The sequence below is a fragment of the Salvia splendens genome, chromosome 5 (assembly GCF_004379255.2).
Source record: "Salvia splendens isolate huo1 chromosome 5, SspV2, whole genome shotgun sequence".
NCBI lineage: Eukaryota > Viridiplantae > Streptophyta > Magnoliopsida > Lamiales > Lamiaceae > Salvia > Salvia splendens.
The window spans coordinates 9,325,131-9,344,885 of NC_056036.1; the positions used below are offsets into that span (position 1 = coordinate 9,325,131).

At 39.8% G+C, this 19,755-nt stretch overlaps 1 protein-coding gene and 1 pseudogene across 4 annotated transcripts; one reads left to right on the forward strand and one right to left on the reverse strand.

Moving 5' to 3' along the window:
* Window positions 1-373: 373 nt before the first annotated feature.
* LOC121803757 lies at window positions 374-2,462 on the reverse strand (annotated as a pseudogene).
* A 5,480-nt stretch (window positions 2,463-7,942) lies between these two features.
* LOC121802705 lies at window positions 7,943-11,618 on the forward strand. Of its 4 annotated transcripts, XM_042202380.1 has the most exons (6): window positions 7,943-7,958; window positions 8,202-8,379; window positions 9,655-9,704; window positions 9,869-9,946; window positions 10,320-10,896; window positions 10,986-11,618. In XM_042202380.1, exons 2-6 carry the CDS (start codon window positions 8,227-8,229, stop codon window positions 11,523-11,525), a joined length of 1,398 nt encoding a protein of 465 aa, XP_042058314.1. In that variant the 5' UTR covers window positions 7,943-7,958; window positions 8,202-8,226; the 3' UTR covers window positions 11,526-11,618. The 4 variants fall into 4 exon arrangements, with proteins under 4 accessions (XP_042058314.1, XP_042058313.1, XP_042058315.1 ...); XM_042202379.1 differs by lacking the exon at window positions 7,943-7,958 and having other exon boundaries at window positions 7,975-8,379; XM_042202381.1 differs by lacking the exons at window positions 7,943-7,958; window positions 9,655-9,704 and having other exon boundaries at window positions 7,975-8,379.
* The last annotated feature ends 8,137 nt before the right edge of the window (window positions 11,619-19,755 follow it).

The following is a 19,755-nucleotide window of genomic DNA, read 5'->3' on the forward strand; positions in this document are numbered from 1 at the left end:
TATTACATCACATAAGATATGATTACCACTTAAAAATAATAGTGGTGTGTGATTACAAAATCTCTAGATGCCAGATTGGTTATTCATCTCATTTTAATGTAGGAGTAATTAGATTTTGTTGCCGGTGAGAAAAATTCGACAACTATTCAATTTGTGATATTATAATATGTCAAGTTCAAAGTTCGTGAGAAAAATAATTTTTTGAAATTTTTTGTAATATTAGGAGCCAATATCCCAAAAAAATTATACATGTTGTTTGCATACTATCGGTACTCAGAATAATTATATAAATTAAAATATATATTTATAAAAATAATAATTTAAATAATTATTTTAAACAGTACTATTATTATTTCGTTCGACCCCACGATATTTAGTTCCTGGATCCGCCACTGCTTGGATGCATACCAAAACCATATCCCAAATGCATAGCCAAAACCTCTCCACTTCTCATCTTCTCCAATAGATAAGCACCCATATCCTCTCCTTCTCCTTCTCCTTCAACCTCATTCCTCCCTTCAAACATCTTCACCACCTGCCTCATTGTCCTTGCCTTGCTATCCGGATGAGCACACAACAATCCCAGCTGCACCACCCTCTCCGCGTCCGCCTCTCCCCTCAATCGTGCATCCACCAGCTCGCCCCTTCTAAACATCTCCCAAACCCATTCCACCAAGGCCGGCTTTCCTTCCTCGATAGGCCTCCTTCCACACATCACCTCCAATACCAACACTCCATATCCAAACACATCTGTCTGCGTTGATGCCCTCCCGCTCCTCACAACCTCCGGCGCTAGGTACCCTATCGTCCCCACCACCCGTGTGGTCCCCGCAGCCTTGTCGTGGTCGTGCATCCTGGCCAGCCCGAAGTCACCTAACCTCGTGTTCATGTCCTGTCAAGCAGCACGTTGCTCGCCTTGATGTCCCTATGCAGCACCTTCGACTCCCACCCCTCGTGCAGGTATAAGATCCCCGAGGCCACTTGCCTCAGGACTGTACTCTGCTTTCAAAACCTAGCATCTTGCTATCATCACACTCAAACACCCTTTGATCAAGACTCCCATTTTCCATGAAATCATACACCAAGATTAGGCGGCCTTTCTCCTTCTTGCACCACCCTCTCAACCCCACCAAATTCCAGTGCTTCACTCTCCCAAGGCTCGATATCTCGGCCAAGAACGCCCTCATTCCATCCGCATTTTCATGGGAGATTCGCTTCACAGCAACCTCCAATCCCCCATTCAAAACCTCTCTATAAACCTTGCCATTCCCACCAATTCCAATCACATTTTCCTCAGCAGATCCTTTAGTTGCAGAGTCGATTTCTTGATAAGAAAGCTTATGAGGCCAGTACTCCATTTCCCAATCCTCCATTTCCTCCCTCTCTCTTCTCTCTCTCCTATTCTTTCTACGACCATCCACAATAGGAATAACCCAGCAATAACCCAGCAATAGCCCAGCCATAGCCTACTCATCAGCACTAAAAATCCTCCTGCCACATCATCAAAACAAGCAAATAGCCCAGCAATAGCCTAGCCACATAATATCCACATCACTATTAACAAATATATACAAAATGAAATAATTAACAATCACACAATATACGAAATTTAATTTACGAGACATATACGGAAAAAAGTATATATAGTGTTTCGGGAAAAAAAAAAAATTTCGCGCTAGGCGGTGCGCTGGGCGATCCGGGCGCTGCAATAGCGCCGAGCGGACCGCCCAGCGCCACGCGACCGCCCAGCGCTGCGCGGTTTCTCTCTCCATTCGCCCGCTGAGCGACTGCAATAGACCACTCAGCGAACCGCCCAGCGCCGGCGCTCGGCTGGGCGGCATTGTGGATGGTCTAACAAAGAAGAACACAAATGCACAACACACAACACCAACAACCAAAACCCCTGACGTTAAACCCGCAACAAAGCCTCTAGTTCTATAAAATGGCGTCCCCGGAAGCTCAAACGACGGCAATCCTGCAGTAATCAGCCCATCACTCAGTGTAAAATTCGTATTACTATAACTCCAAGCTAGAATTTTGTGGCTCTGAGTCATGTTCCCCGTCGAAGCAGTGAATCCAACATACATTTCATCCTCTTAACACATCAGAAAGATCAATAGACACATTCAACAATGGCCGCGGGGGCCTCTTCACGCCCACAGGCGCCATTGTAACATTCAAATTAATACTCCATCAGAATAATCAATCCAAACTTGATACGTTCTCCCATTATTGAGATCCAACTGTTGGAAGAAATCCCCCACAGAACAATACCCCGCTTCACTCGAATTGATCGACGTGAGCGAATTGACATCAATTCCAACGTGATTGGCATTGATATCGTCATGGTTCCTAAAAACATCAAATTCAACTAGGGTTTTTTCTATTTTTGTTCTAGAATGAAACTTAGATTCTGTGTTTGTAATGAACTTTTTTTTTATTCCATGTTGGGAGAGACTCATGACCCTCATGCGTCTCCTTTTAATGAAAGGCATGAATATTATGCGTCTTTGTGAGAGACGCACGAGGGACATGTGTCTTTCAATTTTTTCGAATTGTGAGATTGCAAGTGGCAAATCACCCGATCGGGTGATTTGCACAAAGACGCATAATCGTCATGCGTCTCCCAAACACGGAATATAAAACAAGTTCAGTACAAACACGGAATCTAAGTTTCATTCTAGAACAAAAAAAGAAAAACCCCCCAAACACATGATTGTTAGGGTCCCCGTTGTTGGGAAAATCGAGTTTCTAGGCCAGTTGGCCTTAGAAATAACGGAAATGTACCCGTTTTGTTATCTGTTCCATATATGAAAACACGCCAACTGCATAGGCGTTTCTATAAGTAAAAACGCCAACATCATTGGCGGTTTTTAATTTAAAACGCCAACTACGTTGGCGTCTTTTAATTTCAACGTATTTTAGTCGTATTTTTTATAAATACAGTATTGAGTGTAAAACGCCATTCGCATTGGCGTGTATACATATAAAACGCCTTTTAAGTTGGCGTGTTTATGCAAGTAGAAACGCCGGGTAGAATGTCGTTTTGATGAAATACGCCAACGTGGTCGGCGGGTTTCAAAGAAGACGCCACTCTCATTGGCGGCTTTAGACAGATCTGATATATCCCCTTCTTCTCCCCCAAATCGCAAAAAACTCAGCCCACACACTCGTGATTTTATCCAAGGTAGACTGCTCCACGCGAATTCGCCCTCCATCCATCTATCGGTGCTATTTTCCCCCAAATTTGTATATTATTTTCGGTTAGTATGCTTATCTTTTACATTATTTGAGTAATTGTTGGATAGTTAGCTAGGGTTTGTAATTGGTTGTGAATTGAGTTGAAATATTGTGTTGAATTATTATTGTGTAGATTTATTATTATGCAGAATTATTATTGTGTAGAATTATTATTTAGCATATTTGGCTCACTCTACATAATGATGAATGTAAAAATAATACATATTTATTTGTGTTTTACATTATTGCAGATAGTATGACGTGGTGTGTCAATTTATATTGGGGTGGAAAGATTGCCAAATATTTAAAAAATTTAAAATTTTTTTGCAATTGCCTATCGTCAAACTGAATAAGTGAGTTACTTTAAAAACAATCAACACTTTTAATCTCTGTTACACGTATCTTTCTCTCACTTTATTTTTTATTTGCTTAAATAACAAAACACCATTTTCTTTGTGCCGAAAAAATATTGAAACTCTCATTTCTTGTGTCACACCGATTTAGTAGTAAGCATATTTCTTCTATTTTTAAGTGGGTAACCCACATCTTATTAGACATTTTAGGGAAATGAGTAACTCATTTTTATATAGTAATATTAGAGCAGACTCAAATCGATAAATATATTTTTCATATTTTATATGAGAAGCCATTATTCTTGATGTGTGTTCGAGCCACACACGTGAGGGAGCATGTTGAAAGATTGCCAAATATTTAAAAAATTTAAAGAAAAAATCCTACTTTAGCTATCGGTGTACAGTTTTGCAATTGCCTATCGTCAAACTGAATATAATATTCCTTCCGTCCATTCTGAGTGGAACACTTCTAATTCGATATGATAAACCAATTTCAAGTCTTAAATTGTTATTTTATGTGTATTGTGATATGTTTTTATGTAATTGTTATATTTTTCAATGTTTTTTAATTTATGTTTCAATTTTATTATAGCATGTTTAGTGCATTTTAATTTTCAAGTTTTGTATAATTTTTTTAAAATATAAAGTATAGTATTTATTACATAAATATATTAACAAAATATTTATTTATTTAATTATTTAAATTATACTATAAATTATTAATTATTGTGAGATTATTGTGTAATTTAAACAAGTATGTGTGTATACTTAAAAAAAGGTATAAAAAATTTCCATATTTTTTTTAACCTTTATATCCTTTATTGAAGTTTTTGAGTATATAGCAAAATTTATTTTTTCAATACATATAAAAATTGAAGTTTTCACATACTTATATTTTTATGTTCTTGTTTTAAAGTTTTCTTTTTTAACATGCCATAAAAATATAAAAATTTTAAATAATTAATTATTATGCTAACAAAGCTTAAATTATGACCATATTTTATTACTTGTGTAAATTTTTGGTGAAATTCAAAGATAAAATAACAATTTTATAGCATGATGTTTATTTTTAGAGTTTAAAGTCAATAGAAATTTGATAATCAATTTTAAAATAATAACTCTAAAACTACAATTTAACTGCAAGAATACAGTTATAGTTGTAATACTTAGGGTGTCGAACCACATGGAGGCGTACAATTATCTAATTCGAAAGCAAGTAAATTTTGGGATTTGGATTGAGAAACTAAATTGAAACAAAAATAAGGGAAGAAATAAAATGACAACACAAAATATAACCAAGAGATTGAGAACATTGCTCCTAATATGCTCTAATGAAAGTTGTAATAATCTCGTTCATTCTACTCTCACTAAACATGTTCATAGATGCTTGAATTTAACCTTGCTGAACACTAAGATCAAATTTGTACTCATCGGATTATCACTCCTACAAACGCATAGTAACCTCTAACCCAACTTCCAAGTTCCAATGTACATGATTCATTTACAAAATAGTAGTAATAAATTATATTTAATTAATATACTAACAAAGTTTAAATTATGGTAAAAAAACAAAAGAAAGAAACTTTCTACATTTTGGATATATCATTACTCATGGTATGATTATCCTTGTTAAAAAAATTAATCAAACATCTCAACATATATTATGAACTTGGTATATATCAAGATTAGGAAATCTCTGCTCCTATCCTTTTGTTTGTGATTGCGTAGACATTGATTTGATTTCACACACATACTACAATGATAAAATTAAATTAATCCGGCTTCATGAGTTGGCACATGGCCTAATCGATAAAAGCATCTCCAATGGCGGCGAGCGGACAGGCTAGTCGATTCCCGGCGCTGGCCGGTCCTCTCGCCAAACCATTGGAACCGGCGAGCGCCATTTCGGCGAAAAAATCGGCGACCCGACGCCGATTTTCGGGCGCTGGTCGATCCGCTCGCCGGTCGGCTGGCCGCCATTGCAGGCTCCCGATCGGCCAGATCAATTTTTTTAAAATTTTTCGAAACACTATATATACGCGATTTGCACGTCATTTTAATTCGCACCACTTGTTTTAACGAGTTTTCTCTCCATCTTAATTTCTGTACAAGAGCAACAACGTGAAATGAGTAACGCGGGTGGTAGTAGTGGTGGGGATGCTGAGGAGTACGAACGACAAATGAACGGAGAGTTGGAGGCCTATACATCCCGCGAGATAAACCGGTTGATACAAAGGGCCTTGCAGTCGGCGGTACCTCGACCTCCACCCGTTGTCCACCGACGAGCAGTGATTGATCGGGATCACGTAGCTGCACATCAGCGGCTATATGAAGACTACTCTGCAGAGGAGCCGCGGTTTGGGGCGCCTCTTTTCAGGCGGCGTTTTAGGATGCATAGGACAGTGTTTATGCGTATCGTTGATGCTTTGGAGCGTCGATATTTGTGTTTCCGGTTCAGGTACGATGCGGCTGGCAGACCCGGCCACACACCTATACAAAAGTGCATTGCGGCAATCAGACAGTTGGCCTACGGAGGCGCGACAGACATGTGGGACGAGTACCTCCACATCGGTGAGACGACTGCCCTGGATTGTCTGAAGTATTTCTATCAGGACGTCATTGAAATATTCCGTGATCAGTATCTTCGAAGCCCTAGCCCTGAAGAGTGTCAGGATCTGATGCAGATGCACGGAGAGAAGCATGGGTTCCCCGGGATGTTGGGCAGCATAGATTGTATGCATTGGGAGTGGAAGAACTGCCTCGCTGCCTGGAAAGGGTTCTACACGACCAGCTACAAGGGAAAGAATCCCACGATGATCCTCGAGGCCGTAGCTGATTACCGGCTGTGGATTTGGCATGTATATTTTGGAGTAGCCGGGTCGAAAAACTACCTTAATGTCCTCAACTCGTCGCCCCTTTTTAACGAGCAGTGCCAGGGCGTCGGTCCGGCCATCAGTTTTATCGCCAACGGGAACCAGCATGATATGAGCTACTACTTGGCAGATGGGATATACCCTAGGTGGCCCATCTTTGTGAAGACGATCAGATGCGCATCAGATGAGAGGAAGACCTACTTTGCGGAACGGCAAGAGTCGGCGCGCAAGGACGTGGAGTGCGCATTTGGTGTGCTCCAGTCTCGATGGGCGGCAATTAGGGGTCCAACGCGTTTGTGGCATGTCGACTGCATTGCTGATATAATGTACGTCTGTATTTTCCTGCACAACATGATTGTCAAAGATGAAGATGTACAACTGACTAGTTGGGCCAATGACGATGCTAATGAAGCCGGCCCAAGCCACGGCGTGGCCGCCCCCATCGTACGAAGGGGGGTACTTCACGATGAAGTCGGCCGCCTCAAGGCACATGCCGACATGCGCCTAGTGGATGCTTATATTCGACTCCAAAAGGATTTAATTGAAGAGTTGTGGGAGCGCGGAAGATTGCACGTCGTTAGATTTTTTTAATTAATGTAATTTTTTTAATTAATGTACTTTTTTAATTTAAATATTATTATTGAATTTTCCCGTATTTGTGTCGTAAATTTAATTCCGTATTTTTTGTGATTGTTAATTCTTTATTTTTTATAAATTTGTTTATTGTGCCTAGCCTATTGCTTGTACAGTTGCTTGTCCTGATGATGTGGCAGGAGGAGTTTTAGTCCTGATGGTATGGCAGGAGGAGTTTGTGGCTAGCCTATGGCTGGCCTATTACTATTGTGGATGCTCTAAGTTTGGCGGATCAATAATGTTTTGTACTCCCTCCGTCCCATGTTACTCCCATTTTTCATTTTAGGCAAATTTAGGATTGATTTTTTAGTATAATGAAATAAGAATTTTAAGTGTAATGAGACATCACATAATAAATGAGCTCTTAACTTAAACTAATATATTAATTAAATGCATTAATTCTATAACTTAAACTATAAATAGTGTAAGGAGTTTGTGACGAGCCGAAAAGCAACACTGCAAGTAACATGGAACGGGGGAGTATAATTGATTGTTATTGATATTAGTATATTCATATTATGCATATTATAATTATATTAATATTGTTTTTTGAGTCGTCGTTTCTAGTACTTTATAGTTAGAAAAAATCACAAGTTTAAGATAATATTTAATATTTTACCTAAATATTTTCCATAAAAAATTGAATCAAATTGTCTCCGGAGTATTGCATCTTCTTCAAGTTCTTGGGTAATCTGGAAAAAAGATTTATTTTTATTTTTTGAATCCAAGATTAAAATATGTTTTTTAATGGAGTATAAATATATTGTACTGACAATTTTATAAAATCAAATATATACGGAAATTAAAAGACTATATTTACGGCCATTGTCATCCAAACAAATTCGGCGAGAGATTAGAGGTATGCCCAACAAACAATTGCTTTTCCAAAGATTCTCGCTCCTCTATTCCTCTCTCCTAAAAATTTTCATTTTCTTCTTGCATTACATATCTTTGTCATGTAAAACGATTTTTTATTGTTCCGCATATATATACTGTTCATGATGTTCAGAATCATAATCCTCTCTCCAACAATTGAACAACAGACTTGAATTGATTCAGATAATTGAAATTTGAGATATTTCCCCAAATTTGAAATTCCTAGGTTTCGATAATTTGACGGTTAGAGGATGGGGGCGGAGTCGCCGAGTCCGGCGGTGTGGGGCACGTGGGAGGATCTTATTTTGGGAGGCGCGGTTGTGAGGCACGGAACCGGCGGTTGGAACGTCGTCGCTTCGGAGCTTCGTGCGCGCACCCTTTATCCGTATGCCTTTACTGCTCAGGTCGATACATAAGTTTAAATTAATGTCGAATTTATAATTTGTAGGAGTAATTAATTTCATTGTTTTTTTAAAATGTTTCAAATATTATTTGGTGATAAACTAGTTAAATCACATTTATAAACCGAGGAGTTTCTGATCAGTAAGAAAATTGCAACTGTAACAAACAGAGTTTGTGCAACTTGGAACACGTATGAATTCTTATTTTAATAAAGTAATTAGTAAATAATCAATTGGCCTATGTAAAAGTTGGTTAATCTGTGCTTCATGCATGCAAGAGTAGTACGCGGTCGTATCACACATGAACTAGTACAAGATAGTATGCAGCATTTGATGAAAACATACATAAATGGCTGTTACTACTACTCAAACGTTGAAAACTAATCAATAACCACATATTTTGATATTGATATGGTCAAGAATTAGTTACTAAGTACAATTTTTATGTGATTGACCAAATGAAGAAATATTAGTGCTTCTCTGTCTACAAATTTCTCATTTTATAAACCTGTCTCGGTCGAAATATTTGTAGTAGCTAGTCGATGATGTTGTCTCTTGGCTTTCTGTTGAAAGCTCGGTCTTCTTGGTTCATTCTTTGGTGTTAGTGGCTGTGGTATGCTAACATTGATTAGTCGAGTCTAAAATTTTCGTATCTGACCTATTTTCTGTTAGTTAATGGCATGGGGCTGTATCACAAGATTAAAGTAAGAGATCATGAGAAAAATGTATGAGTGAATAAACTTAGAGTTCATGTTGTCCATTTATGGATTGGTCTTGCGTTCTTCTACTAGTTTGGCTAACTGAGACCTATGAGGTGCAGATTGTGATAGCTATATATGTCCAGTTTAACACATAATATGTGATGTTTTTTAGGATTTGGGACTTAGCCAAGAGATTTAGGATTCAATAGCTAGAAAAGTATGAGTTCCTAAAGAATATGGCTTTTAGAAAGTGAAAGATGAGGAAGGTATTTTGAACTGCACTAGCCAATATTTTTCTGGATAAAATCTGTCATATCGTAAGCTCGGTGTAGTCAATGAATGATGCATATTTTCATCTAGAACCATATATTTGAATTAAAAAACAGAAAAAAGTAAGGGAAGGAATTACAGGTTGCTAATTTAAAGGTTATAGAATGCTTATTCAAATGGAAACATGTGCCTCTGAAATAATTCTCATAAAAAATGTATCTAAGCAATAAAAAGTAGAGATAAAGGTATTGCCCAATGTTTTCTTGCAACTTTTACTTAGCAATGACAGACCTTCTAATAATTCCAGGCTTGTAAAGAAAGGTACGAAGACCTACAAAAACGTTATTCTGGATCCACGTGAGTCATATTTTCTTCCAGTTATCATGCTTAGTTTAATTTACATTCATAATCCATTTGGCTTTTACCGACTCAGATTTCTGATGTAGCATGTTAGTAACACAGTTTCATAATTCTAGCTGACCGCAGCTAATGTTTGTTCTTGTGAAATGTGAATGACTCAGGTCTTGGTTTGAAGAACTGAAAATGCGGCGTGTTGCAGAGCTCAAGCGAGAACTGGTTAAATCTGAAAACTCAATAGGGTTAGCACAGATGTATAAATGTATTTGTGAGCATAAAATACAATTACTTACTCTTCTCTCAATACTGTTTACATAAGTTGTCTGCATATTATTACCAATCTATGCATGTTCCTGGAGATGTCAATGAAGGAACGATAACGTTTGAACCTCAAGATTATGTCTTATTAAAGTTTGAACTGTTCTAATAGTCTGTGACACGTTAAAAACTAGTACGGAGTAAAAGATTAGTACTATCTGGTGCTTGCTTTGGCTTATCGCGTTGTGATTGTTTTCTCTGCTCTTCTTCTTCGGCATCGTGTTTTGACTTTCCGTGTAACTTATTGTGGAGCATCTGATTTTCTTTCAATAATCTCTTAGTGTTGTTGATTTCCAGATCACTTGAGTTGAAGATCAAATCATTGGAGGGGAAGAAACAACAATTCAAACAAGGTGAATCCGGTTCCTACGAGACTGAATCACCTCCACTCGTGTTGGACTCAGAAGCCACCGAGTCAATCAGCAGGCAGACATCAAATGGTGAGAACTCCGTTGGCAGCTTCTCAAAAGAAACAAGCACAATGGGAAGCTGGTTGTGCGACCATCAGCTTCAAGCTGAGGAGACCGAGACGAAGCCCAGCACATCTGCCTGCTCTGAGCTGGGAAAGGATCCAAGCATTGATACCCTCCCCGAGGTCGGTTATGAGCATGGAGTCATCGTTAGGAAGAAACGAGGGAAGAGAAAGAGAAAGGACTGCAGTCAAGTTGCCAAAGAGAGAAGTGTTGACGACAGTGATAACTTAGGTTCTTCCAATGCTGTTTCGACTGCAAACAAGGAAACATCAACTAACGAATGTAAGAGGATGAGAATCTCCGGTCCCAAGACCACCGGAAGAGAGAGCTTGATCGAGATATTCGAATCCATTGCACAGAGTGAATCAGCAGCAGTCTTCAGACATCGAATGGACAGTCAGGTAAGAAGACAACAAACTCACTACATAGAAGAAAAAAAGTTCACTCGTCGTCTTCCTCTTACCATCTCTCTTGACATTACTGATGACAGAAACGGGCGCGATACAGACGTGTTGTCCGGCAGCACATGGACATTGGCACAATAAAATCAAGAATCGTCGGTCAGTCCATAAAAACAGCGAAGGAGCTCTTCCGGGACCTGCTGTTGCTGGCGAACAATGCGTTGGTGTTTTACTCGAGACGCACACGCGAGTACAAGGCTGCAATCACTCTGCGGCAGCTGGTCATGAAAGATTACAAGCTGCATTGCAGAGGGTATTGCAATGAAGCCACATCGGACTTCATCCCATGCAACCCTCCGGTGAGGCCGCGGACAGCTCGTCCTCGGCCTGGGCCTCCTGCGTATAAGGACAAGGAGGCATCGTCGGATAAAGCCTTGAAACCAGAGAATGCTGCTCTTGCCACTCCGGTGGGATTGGGGAAACAGTGTAATTCCGGTAACAGTGTGTTGAAGCAATCCTTGTTGAAGGCTAAGAAAGGTTTGAAGAGACCTGCGAAATTGAAAACTGAATTAGGTGATCCACATCGTAAAAATATACCAGTAAAACAAAGGAAAAGAGTTCGGAGATGACAATGTTTTTATCAATCGAAAAAAAAAGACTTAGTGTAAGAGAAAAATGTACAGACTTCTTTCTATATTATATCTGATTCATGTCTTAACATATTGATTGTAGAATTGTAGATGACGGAGAGGGCAATCGGTGACAGGCGAATTTGATTACTCTAAAATACACATGTTCCATGTACAAATGAAAATGGAAGTGGGGAAATTTTCTTTTAAAAAAAGTTTTATAAAATTAAAAAATTTGTGCCATTGATTGTTACACCAATTTTAATTTTGCCACGTTGAATTCCATTCGGCAGAAATTTAATTTCATGTGCGGTTCCATAGAAGTGCAATTCCAAATTAAGTTGGTGTGTGCATATCTCTAAATAAAGTTATCCTATTTTTTTGGTATAATATCCCTTAAGATAGGCTGTTTATAGAAGTTACTAAGTATTTATGAAATCAAAGGTCGATTTACATCTGGTATGTGGTTTGGAGCGAAGATTTACTGAATATGCACCAGCGAATTTTAATGACATAAAAGAAAGATAAAAAAGGAAAAGAAGGTGTATATTTTGTTGCAAAACTGATTAATTAAGAGATATAGCTAGAAAAAAAAATGATTGAAATATTATTAATGAAAAATGAGAAATGTCTCATTATAAAAAGAAATTTATTATAAATATAAATATAAATATAGGATAGTGATAAAATGCAAACTCTATATAATGTACAAACTCCAAACTTTCAACACAATGTCAATACAACGTCAACACAATATCAACACAGTGTAAAAATTCAAGATTTTGATGTCAACACAATATCAACACAACATCGACCGTTGACAGTGTGTTGACATTTTTTGTTGCTATAATCTGTTGACATATTCTAATGGTCCAGATCATAGTTTGGAGTATGTACAATACTTAGAGTTTGCATTTGATTAGATCCATATAAAGATATAAATATAAATAGACAAAAGAAACTTATCATAAATAGGAGTATTAGAAATGCTTAAACGGTTAAAACTGCCCAGTGCTATTCATGAGAGCACCTCCATCGGATTTACTCATAAATTCCCACTAATAAAAGAGGGGAAAATAGTCAAACTATAGCTCGATGAAAATAGTATAATATGAAGCAAAAGGGGTAACGCAAAATTTAAAACTCATAAGTCCATGTTGTTTTTAGAATAGTAAAATCCTGCTTTCATCAAGTAGTAAAACATACGGTTTTGATCTCTAAAAATGGAACATGAAAGATTTTGGTTCAGATTTTCTGTTTATAGAATAAGTACTGCGAAAGTATAGCATCCACAACGGCGGACGTCCCGGCGGACGTCGGACCGGCGTGCCGGACGTCCGCGCGGGACGTCAGCCATTAGGCGTGCGAAGGGCGGACGCGGACGTCGGATGCGGACACCGCAGATCCGCGGCTTTCCAACAACGTCCGTCGTGACGTCCACCAGCCACGACGGATGTCTCGGCGGACGTCCCGATTTTTAAATTTGTTTTTAACTATGTATTTTTTTAAAAATAATTTTGTATGTTTTTTTTACTATTTAAATAAAATGGTTGCATTTTCTCATATTCGTGTCGAAATTTTAGCTCCGTAAATTACATATTTGTGAATTTGTGAATTTTTATTATTGTGGAGGTCCGCCGGGATGTCCTTGGGGATGTCCATCATTGTGCAGTGGGATGTCCTTTTGACGTGACAGTGCAGTGGGAGGTCCTTATGACGTGACATGAGGTGTTTTTAGGAAGTCCGCCGGGACATTCGCACCAGTATGGATGCTCTCTTAAGAGTAGCAACTTAGGCCATGTTTGGTTGACGGGAAAGTAAAGTTAGCAGGGAAAATGATTCCTGAGAAAATGAATCCCGGGAATATGATTCTCAATAACTTTATTTTCTTGTGTTTGGAAAATATCAAAATTTTAAATTTTATATTTGATTGAAACATCAAACTGAAAATATACTTATTATATTTTATTTATAAAGAACAATAATAATAAAAATTTTAATAAACTATTAATTACAAATAATAATTATTATTATTATATTATTATATTTATTATTACGATGTATAGTTTAAATATGGATCATCCATCACAATATATAATAATACAATTATAATTATAGTTACATGGAGTATTATAATAATAAATATTATATTATTATTATTATTATTATACTTACAGATGTTATAATTAAATAAATTTTATAATATAAAATTTTACTACAATTTTATTAATTAATTATTAATTTATAAAATAGTAATTAGTATTTATTACTATTATATAGTAATTTATATTATATAATTATATTTTAATTATTTAATAAATTATTAATTATTATTATGATAATAACAATTATATATAAATATTATAATAACATGGTTATAATTATGATAGTTTTAATTATAGTTATTTATTATATTGAAATTAAGTATGATTTATAATTTCAAATTATTTTTAAAATACTTTAATTAATAATAATAATAATAATATATTGCATTAAATATGTAATAATCCTAAAATTGGGAAAAAGAATACCTAAGAAAAGTTAGTATTTAGAATCCTGAAAAGTTGTACTAACTTTCCTTGTTCTTAGGATTCTGATTACTTTCCCAGTTTGATTAAAAATCAAAACAAACACAGGAATTTAAAATTTAAGGAATCAGATTACTTTCCCAGACAGAATCCTGGCAACCAAACATGACCTTATGGGAAAATAAAAAGAAGGAAAATACTACCATACTGATTCTTGGTAGTTCGAATTACGTTTTTCACCTTTCCATTTATAGCTCTCTAGAATCTGGATCAAACATACTACTCCATAATCCATATCAAACCTTTTCCAATACTCATTCCTTATTTTGCTAACATTAGCACTTTCGAAACTTCTGGATAATAGTGTCTTAATAACCAAGATTTAGAATCTAAAAAACACAAGGTTGCAGAACCTATTGTTATAATATCAAATCAATTAGGAATACAAAATTTTCGGGATTTTGTAGTTTTTAATCCAAATTTTCTCGAATCCAAATAGATGAATTTAATGTTTTTCTAATTCTTCACCAACGCTGTAATTTCGGTCAAGTTAAACTTAAATTTAATTTACTCTGTGACATATTAATATATAGTACATGGTGTGATACGCCAACACCTTATAGTAATTGATGGAGTACGTACTAAACAGGCCCAACAGCAGTAAAGCCCAAGAAAGAGTATCAGTTCGGCATGGCTAAAGAGTATCAGTTCGGCACAACCACAGAGTTCGGCTCCAGCCTACAGCTCGGTAAAAGCCAACCTATCAAACTCTGCTCTGGTCGGCATCAAGCTCTACTCTCAGATCGGCAAAAGCTGCTCGGCAATAATTCAGCAGTTCGGTCTCAGTATTCGACCGAACTGGGAGATAGCGGACTCATGCATGACCTCCACGACATCCACGACATAATTGCTGATGATGTAAGCCACCGCCTAGTTAGTGGCCACGCAGGATCTCATGACCTCCATGACCTCCACGACTTAGGGTGGTGACGCAAGCCACGATCTCAGTTCAATATAAATAGAACTTAGATCTGACAGAAGAATGGATTCTGACTCTTTCGTTCTCTAGAGACAAAATAGATTATATAGCAAGTGTATTGTAAGCTGTAATCCCAGATCAAGCAATACTACTCTGCCCTCTTTTCTTCCCGTGGACGTAGATTTACCTCAGTAAATCGAACCACGTAATCCTTTGTGTCGTGATCCGTATTTTTACTTGCATGTACTAACATCAGAAATTCGCGGCTTCATCACTGGCGCCGTCTGTGGGAAACAGAGAACCAAATCTGTGATAAAGCGAATTTTTGATCCTTTTTCCACCAAAAACAAAAAAAAATGCATACCAGATCACATAACACCCGTGCCTCCGTCCGTGATAACCATGAGGAAGCTAATCCAGCAGCCCATAGGCCTGGAAAGCAACCTCATGAGAAATCTACTTCCAGCTCTCACGGAGAAGGAACAAGCTGCTCAAAGACTCATCACACCGAGTCTTCCCAGCAGCCCAACTTGAACGAGGCTGTCAAGTTGTTTTTGGCCGAGAAGCAGGAGGAGTTCTTAACCTTCCTGCAGAAAAGCCAACAGCCGGAGAAGACAACGACGGATTCTCCCTCCTCATCTAGGCATGAAAGTCACTACCGCAGTAGTGACGTGTCTTCCAGGAGAAAGAATCCTCAACCCCGACATACTCCTGTTCCTCCTCGGTACCGGAACCACAGGAGAACTCCATCTCCTCCGTACCGAAGAGATGTCGGGTTCGCCATATACGGAGCATTAAAGACTCCGTTCTCGAACGCTATCACCCGAACTCCTTTGCCGCGGAACTACCGAACTCCGTCGATAACCTATGACGGACTCATGGATCCTCATGATTTCTTGGGACGCTATCAATATAACATGGCGAACCAGGGTCTCAACGAGGTCCACATGTGCAAGCTGTTTCCCGAGCTGCTTATCGGGAACGCAAGAAGGTGGTTCGATAGCCTCCCCCAAGGCAGCATTAGATCCTACCGAGATCTAATGGATGCTTTCCACAGGAGGTTCTTTCAGAAAGCGGAAGCCCGAAGCACTTCGGCTCAGCTGCTTTCCATACGTCAAGGTCGCGACGAAAAGATCAGCGACTTCATGACGAGATTCCACAAGGAATGCCTACAAGTAGATGATCTCAACGATCTACTTGTCATTTCGGCATTCCAAAATGGAATCCTGCCCGGAGCTCTCTACAGAAAGCTCGTAGAGTGCGGTCCGCAAACAGCTCAAGAAATGTGGGACATTGCGGACCAGTTTTCCCGTGCGGATGAGGCAGACCGTCGAAAACGGTCTTTAGACAGCTCATCCCGAGGAGACGAAAAGAAGCCCGATCATAGCGATCCGAGGCTTCCTCGCCGAACTCCTTTTGAAAGAATTCAAAGGGCACCGGTACAAGGCAGATTGGGACCACGTCTCAATCCTGAGAAGCCGCCCGCTCAGTTCGTACCCTTAAACAAGTCAAGAACGGAAATTTTCGAACTACATTCCGATATGTTCGAAAAACCAAGGCGGATGACGAAATCGGCCGCGCGGCGAACTCAGGATCAATATTGCTCCTTCCATCAAGCCCACGGACACGATACCGAGGAGTGCCGAGATTTGGCTGCAGGTATTGATGTTCTTGTGAAAACAGGAACGTTAAAAAAATACCAAAGCAAGCAGCCGAAAAAGAACAAAAGGCAGAGAGGTGCGAACTGCAATCCTCAGGATCCGAAAAGGCATGAAGATCCCGAAGACGACGACGAGCCGCAATATGATGGAGTAATCCAGACTATTGATGCTCTCCCTGCCGGGAAGACTAAGTCGTCCCTAAAAGCAGAACGCAGAGGTTCCAATCAAGAGGAGCCGACACATAAAAGGCTGAAGAAAGACGAAGTGATTACATTTTCAGATGCCGATCCCGTCCCAGCCATCTCTCCTCACCAAGACGCTATTGTCATTCAAGCCGGAGTGGCAAACAAACTGATCCACAGAGTATTTGTGGATACAGGAGCGTCAGTCAGCGTTCTTTTTAAAGAATGTTTCGATAAAATGGAAGTGGATCCAGCTCGGCTCAGTCCGGCTCCACTTCCTCTGAAAAGTTTCGCCCAGGAAGACACCCGCCCTGAAGGTATTATCAGCCTTCCGATCACGGTGGGAAAAGCGTCTACAAGCTCCAATACGATGATCGAGTTCTTTGTGGTGAAAGCTCGGTCCCCGTACAACATCATCCTGGGAAGAGACTGGCTCAACACAGTTCGGGCCGTTTGCTCTACTTATCACCTCACCATCAAGATCCCCACTAAAGGTGGGATAGCGGTCATCCGAGGTGATCAAAAGAGAGCAAAAGAATGTCTGCAGATTGCGCTTAAAAGTGCCGAGCATTCAGTTCGGCACCATCAAGCATAGCAATCACAGCAACCGGAGTCGGAGGCAAGCGAGATGACCGAAGTCACTTCAGAGCCGAACTCAATGACCGTTCAGTTATACGAAGATGATCCATCCAGAACGGTCAAGGTCGGCTTCGCAGGAACGCCTCTACTCCGGGAAAAGACCATTCAGCTCCTCAAGGAGTACAAAGATGTCTTTGCATGGTCTCCGTTGGACATGACCGGAGTGCCCCCCGAGGTAATCACTCATCGGTTAAATATTGATCCTTCAATCCGGCCAGTAAAACAGAAGCAAAGACTCTTTGCGGCAGAAAGAAGCCAAGTCATCCATGACGAAGTCCGCCAATTACTTAAAGCGGATGTACTATTCGAGGTGAAATATCCTTCTTGGGTGGCCAATCCTGTGATGATCAAGAAAAAAGGAGGAGGATGGCGGATGTGCATAGATTTTACCGATCTAAACAAGCACTGTCCAAAAGATTGCTATCCCCTTCCGAATATAGATAAAAAAGTAGAAGCTTTGATCGGCTTCGAAATTTTCTGTTTTCTTGATTTATACAAAGGATATCACCAAGTGTTGATGGATGAGAGTGACGCTCCGAAAACAGCTTTTATCACCGATTTCGGCATTTTCGCTTATAAAAAGATGCCATTCGGTTTAAAGAATGCCGGAGCCACTTATCAAAGGATGGTAGACAAGCTTTTTCGGCACCTAATCGGGAAACAGGTTGAAGTGTATGTCGACGACATAGTTGTCAAAAGCAAAAGCACTTCGGAGTACGAAGACAACCTCAAATCCACTCTCGACGTGCTCCGAAAAGCCAACCTCAAACTCAACCCCCAAAAATGTACCTTTTTGGTAGATTCAGGAAAATTTCTGGGTTGTTGGGTTTCAAAGGACGGACTCAAGGCAAACCCTTCAAAAGTTCAAGTCGTTCAAAACATGGCAATGCCGAAGTCCATACATGACGTGCAAAGGCTAACCGGATGTCTAGCCGCACTGAATCGATTCCTTTCCCAAGCAGCCGAAAAGCAACTGCCGTTCTTCAAAGTGTTGAAAAAAGCACCAAAGTTCGAGTGGGGAGCCGAGCAGAAAAAGGCCTTTGACGAGCTCAAAAGTTATCTAGCCGAGCTTCCTATTCTCTCTGCTCCAACCGAAGCCGAAGTAATATTCTTATACTTAGCGGCATCAGATCAAACCATCAGCGCGGTGCTTGTACGAGAAGAAGGCCTAAAGCAGTTTCCCATCTACTTTACAAGCCGAGCATTAAGAGGTCCAGAAACAAGGTATCAACCTCTGGAAAAAATTGCTCTGGCGTTAGTAAATGCAGCAAGGAGACTGCGGCCATACTTCTATGCTCACAAGGTATGCGTCTTAACCGATCTGCCTCTTCGGCAAGTTTTGACCAAGCCAGAAGCGTCAGGCAGAATCGCCAAATGGGCCATAGAGCTGGGAGAACACTCAATCGAGTACCTACCTCGGAAAGCCATCAAGGGACAAGCCTTGGCAGATTTTCTTACAGAGGCCAAGTTCGATCAAGCAATCCCTGTCATTGCCGAACAGAAAAAGTCTGCCAATGCCGAACTAGCACAGCCCTTGGAATCCGAAGTAGAGCCGCCAGACTGCTGGAGCGGATTCGTAGATGGAGCTTCAAACAAGATGGGAAGTGGAGCCGGTATTTTACTCGTCGCTCCCGACGGACACGAGGTAACCTACTCACTTCGGTTCCTATTCCCCACTACTAATAATGAAGCCGAGTACGAAGCCCTCCTTGCCGGACTCCAGTTAGCGCAAAGTCTGCTCGTCAAATCTCTCAAAGTCCATTGTGATTCACAAGTCATAGTAAATCACATGTTGGGTACAAGTGAAGCTCGTGACGAGAGAATGAAGAAGTATTTGGACAAAGCGCAAAGCATCAGCCGAAGTTTCTCCTATTTTCGGATAATCCGCGTTCCCAGAGCGGAAAATAGCCGAGCAGATACCTTAAGTAAGTTGGCCTCAGATCCGAGCTCAAAGGCGGAAGAATTAATGCATCGAAGCATTGATGAAGCTGAGGTACATTCAGTATCCAGCTCGCCGAACTGGATGACGCCGATCTTGCAGTATCTGGATCAAGGACAATTGCCCGAGGATAAGAGAGAAGCTCGGAAGATCATGTGCCGAGCACTTCGGTACGAACTTCATGAAGGAGTCCTCTTTAGAAGGTCTTACCTCCAGCCGTTATTGCGGTGCGTAGGACCAGAAGAGACGGACTACATCCTCAGAGAAGTACATGAAGGATCGTGCGGCAGCCACATCGGAGC

What these genes read in the sequence shown, in the direction of transcription:
- LOC121802705 (XM_042202380.1), top strand. Translation starts at nt 8,227, where the DNA reads ATGGGGGCGGAGTCGCCGAGTCCGGCGGTGTGGGGCACGTGGGAGGAT. An exon ending in AAACGTTATTCTGGATCCAC is followed by an intron (nt 9,705 to 9,868) that starts GTGAGTCATATT and finishes TGAATGACTCAG; the next exon opens with GTCTTGGTTTGAAGAACTGA. An exon ending in AAATCTGAAAACTCAATAGG is followed by an intron (nt 9,947 to 10,319) that starts GTTAGCACAGAT and finishes GTTGATTTCCAG; the next exon opens with ATCACTTGAGTTGAAGATCA.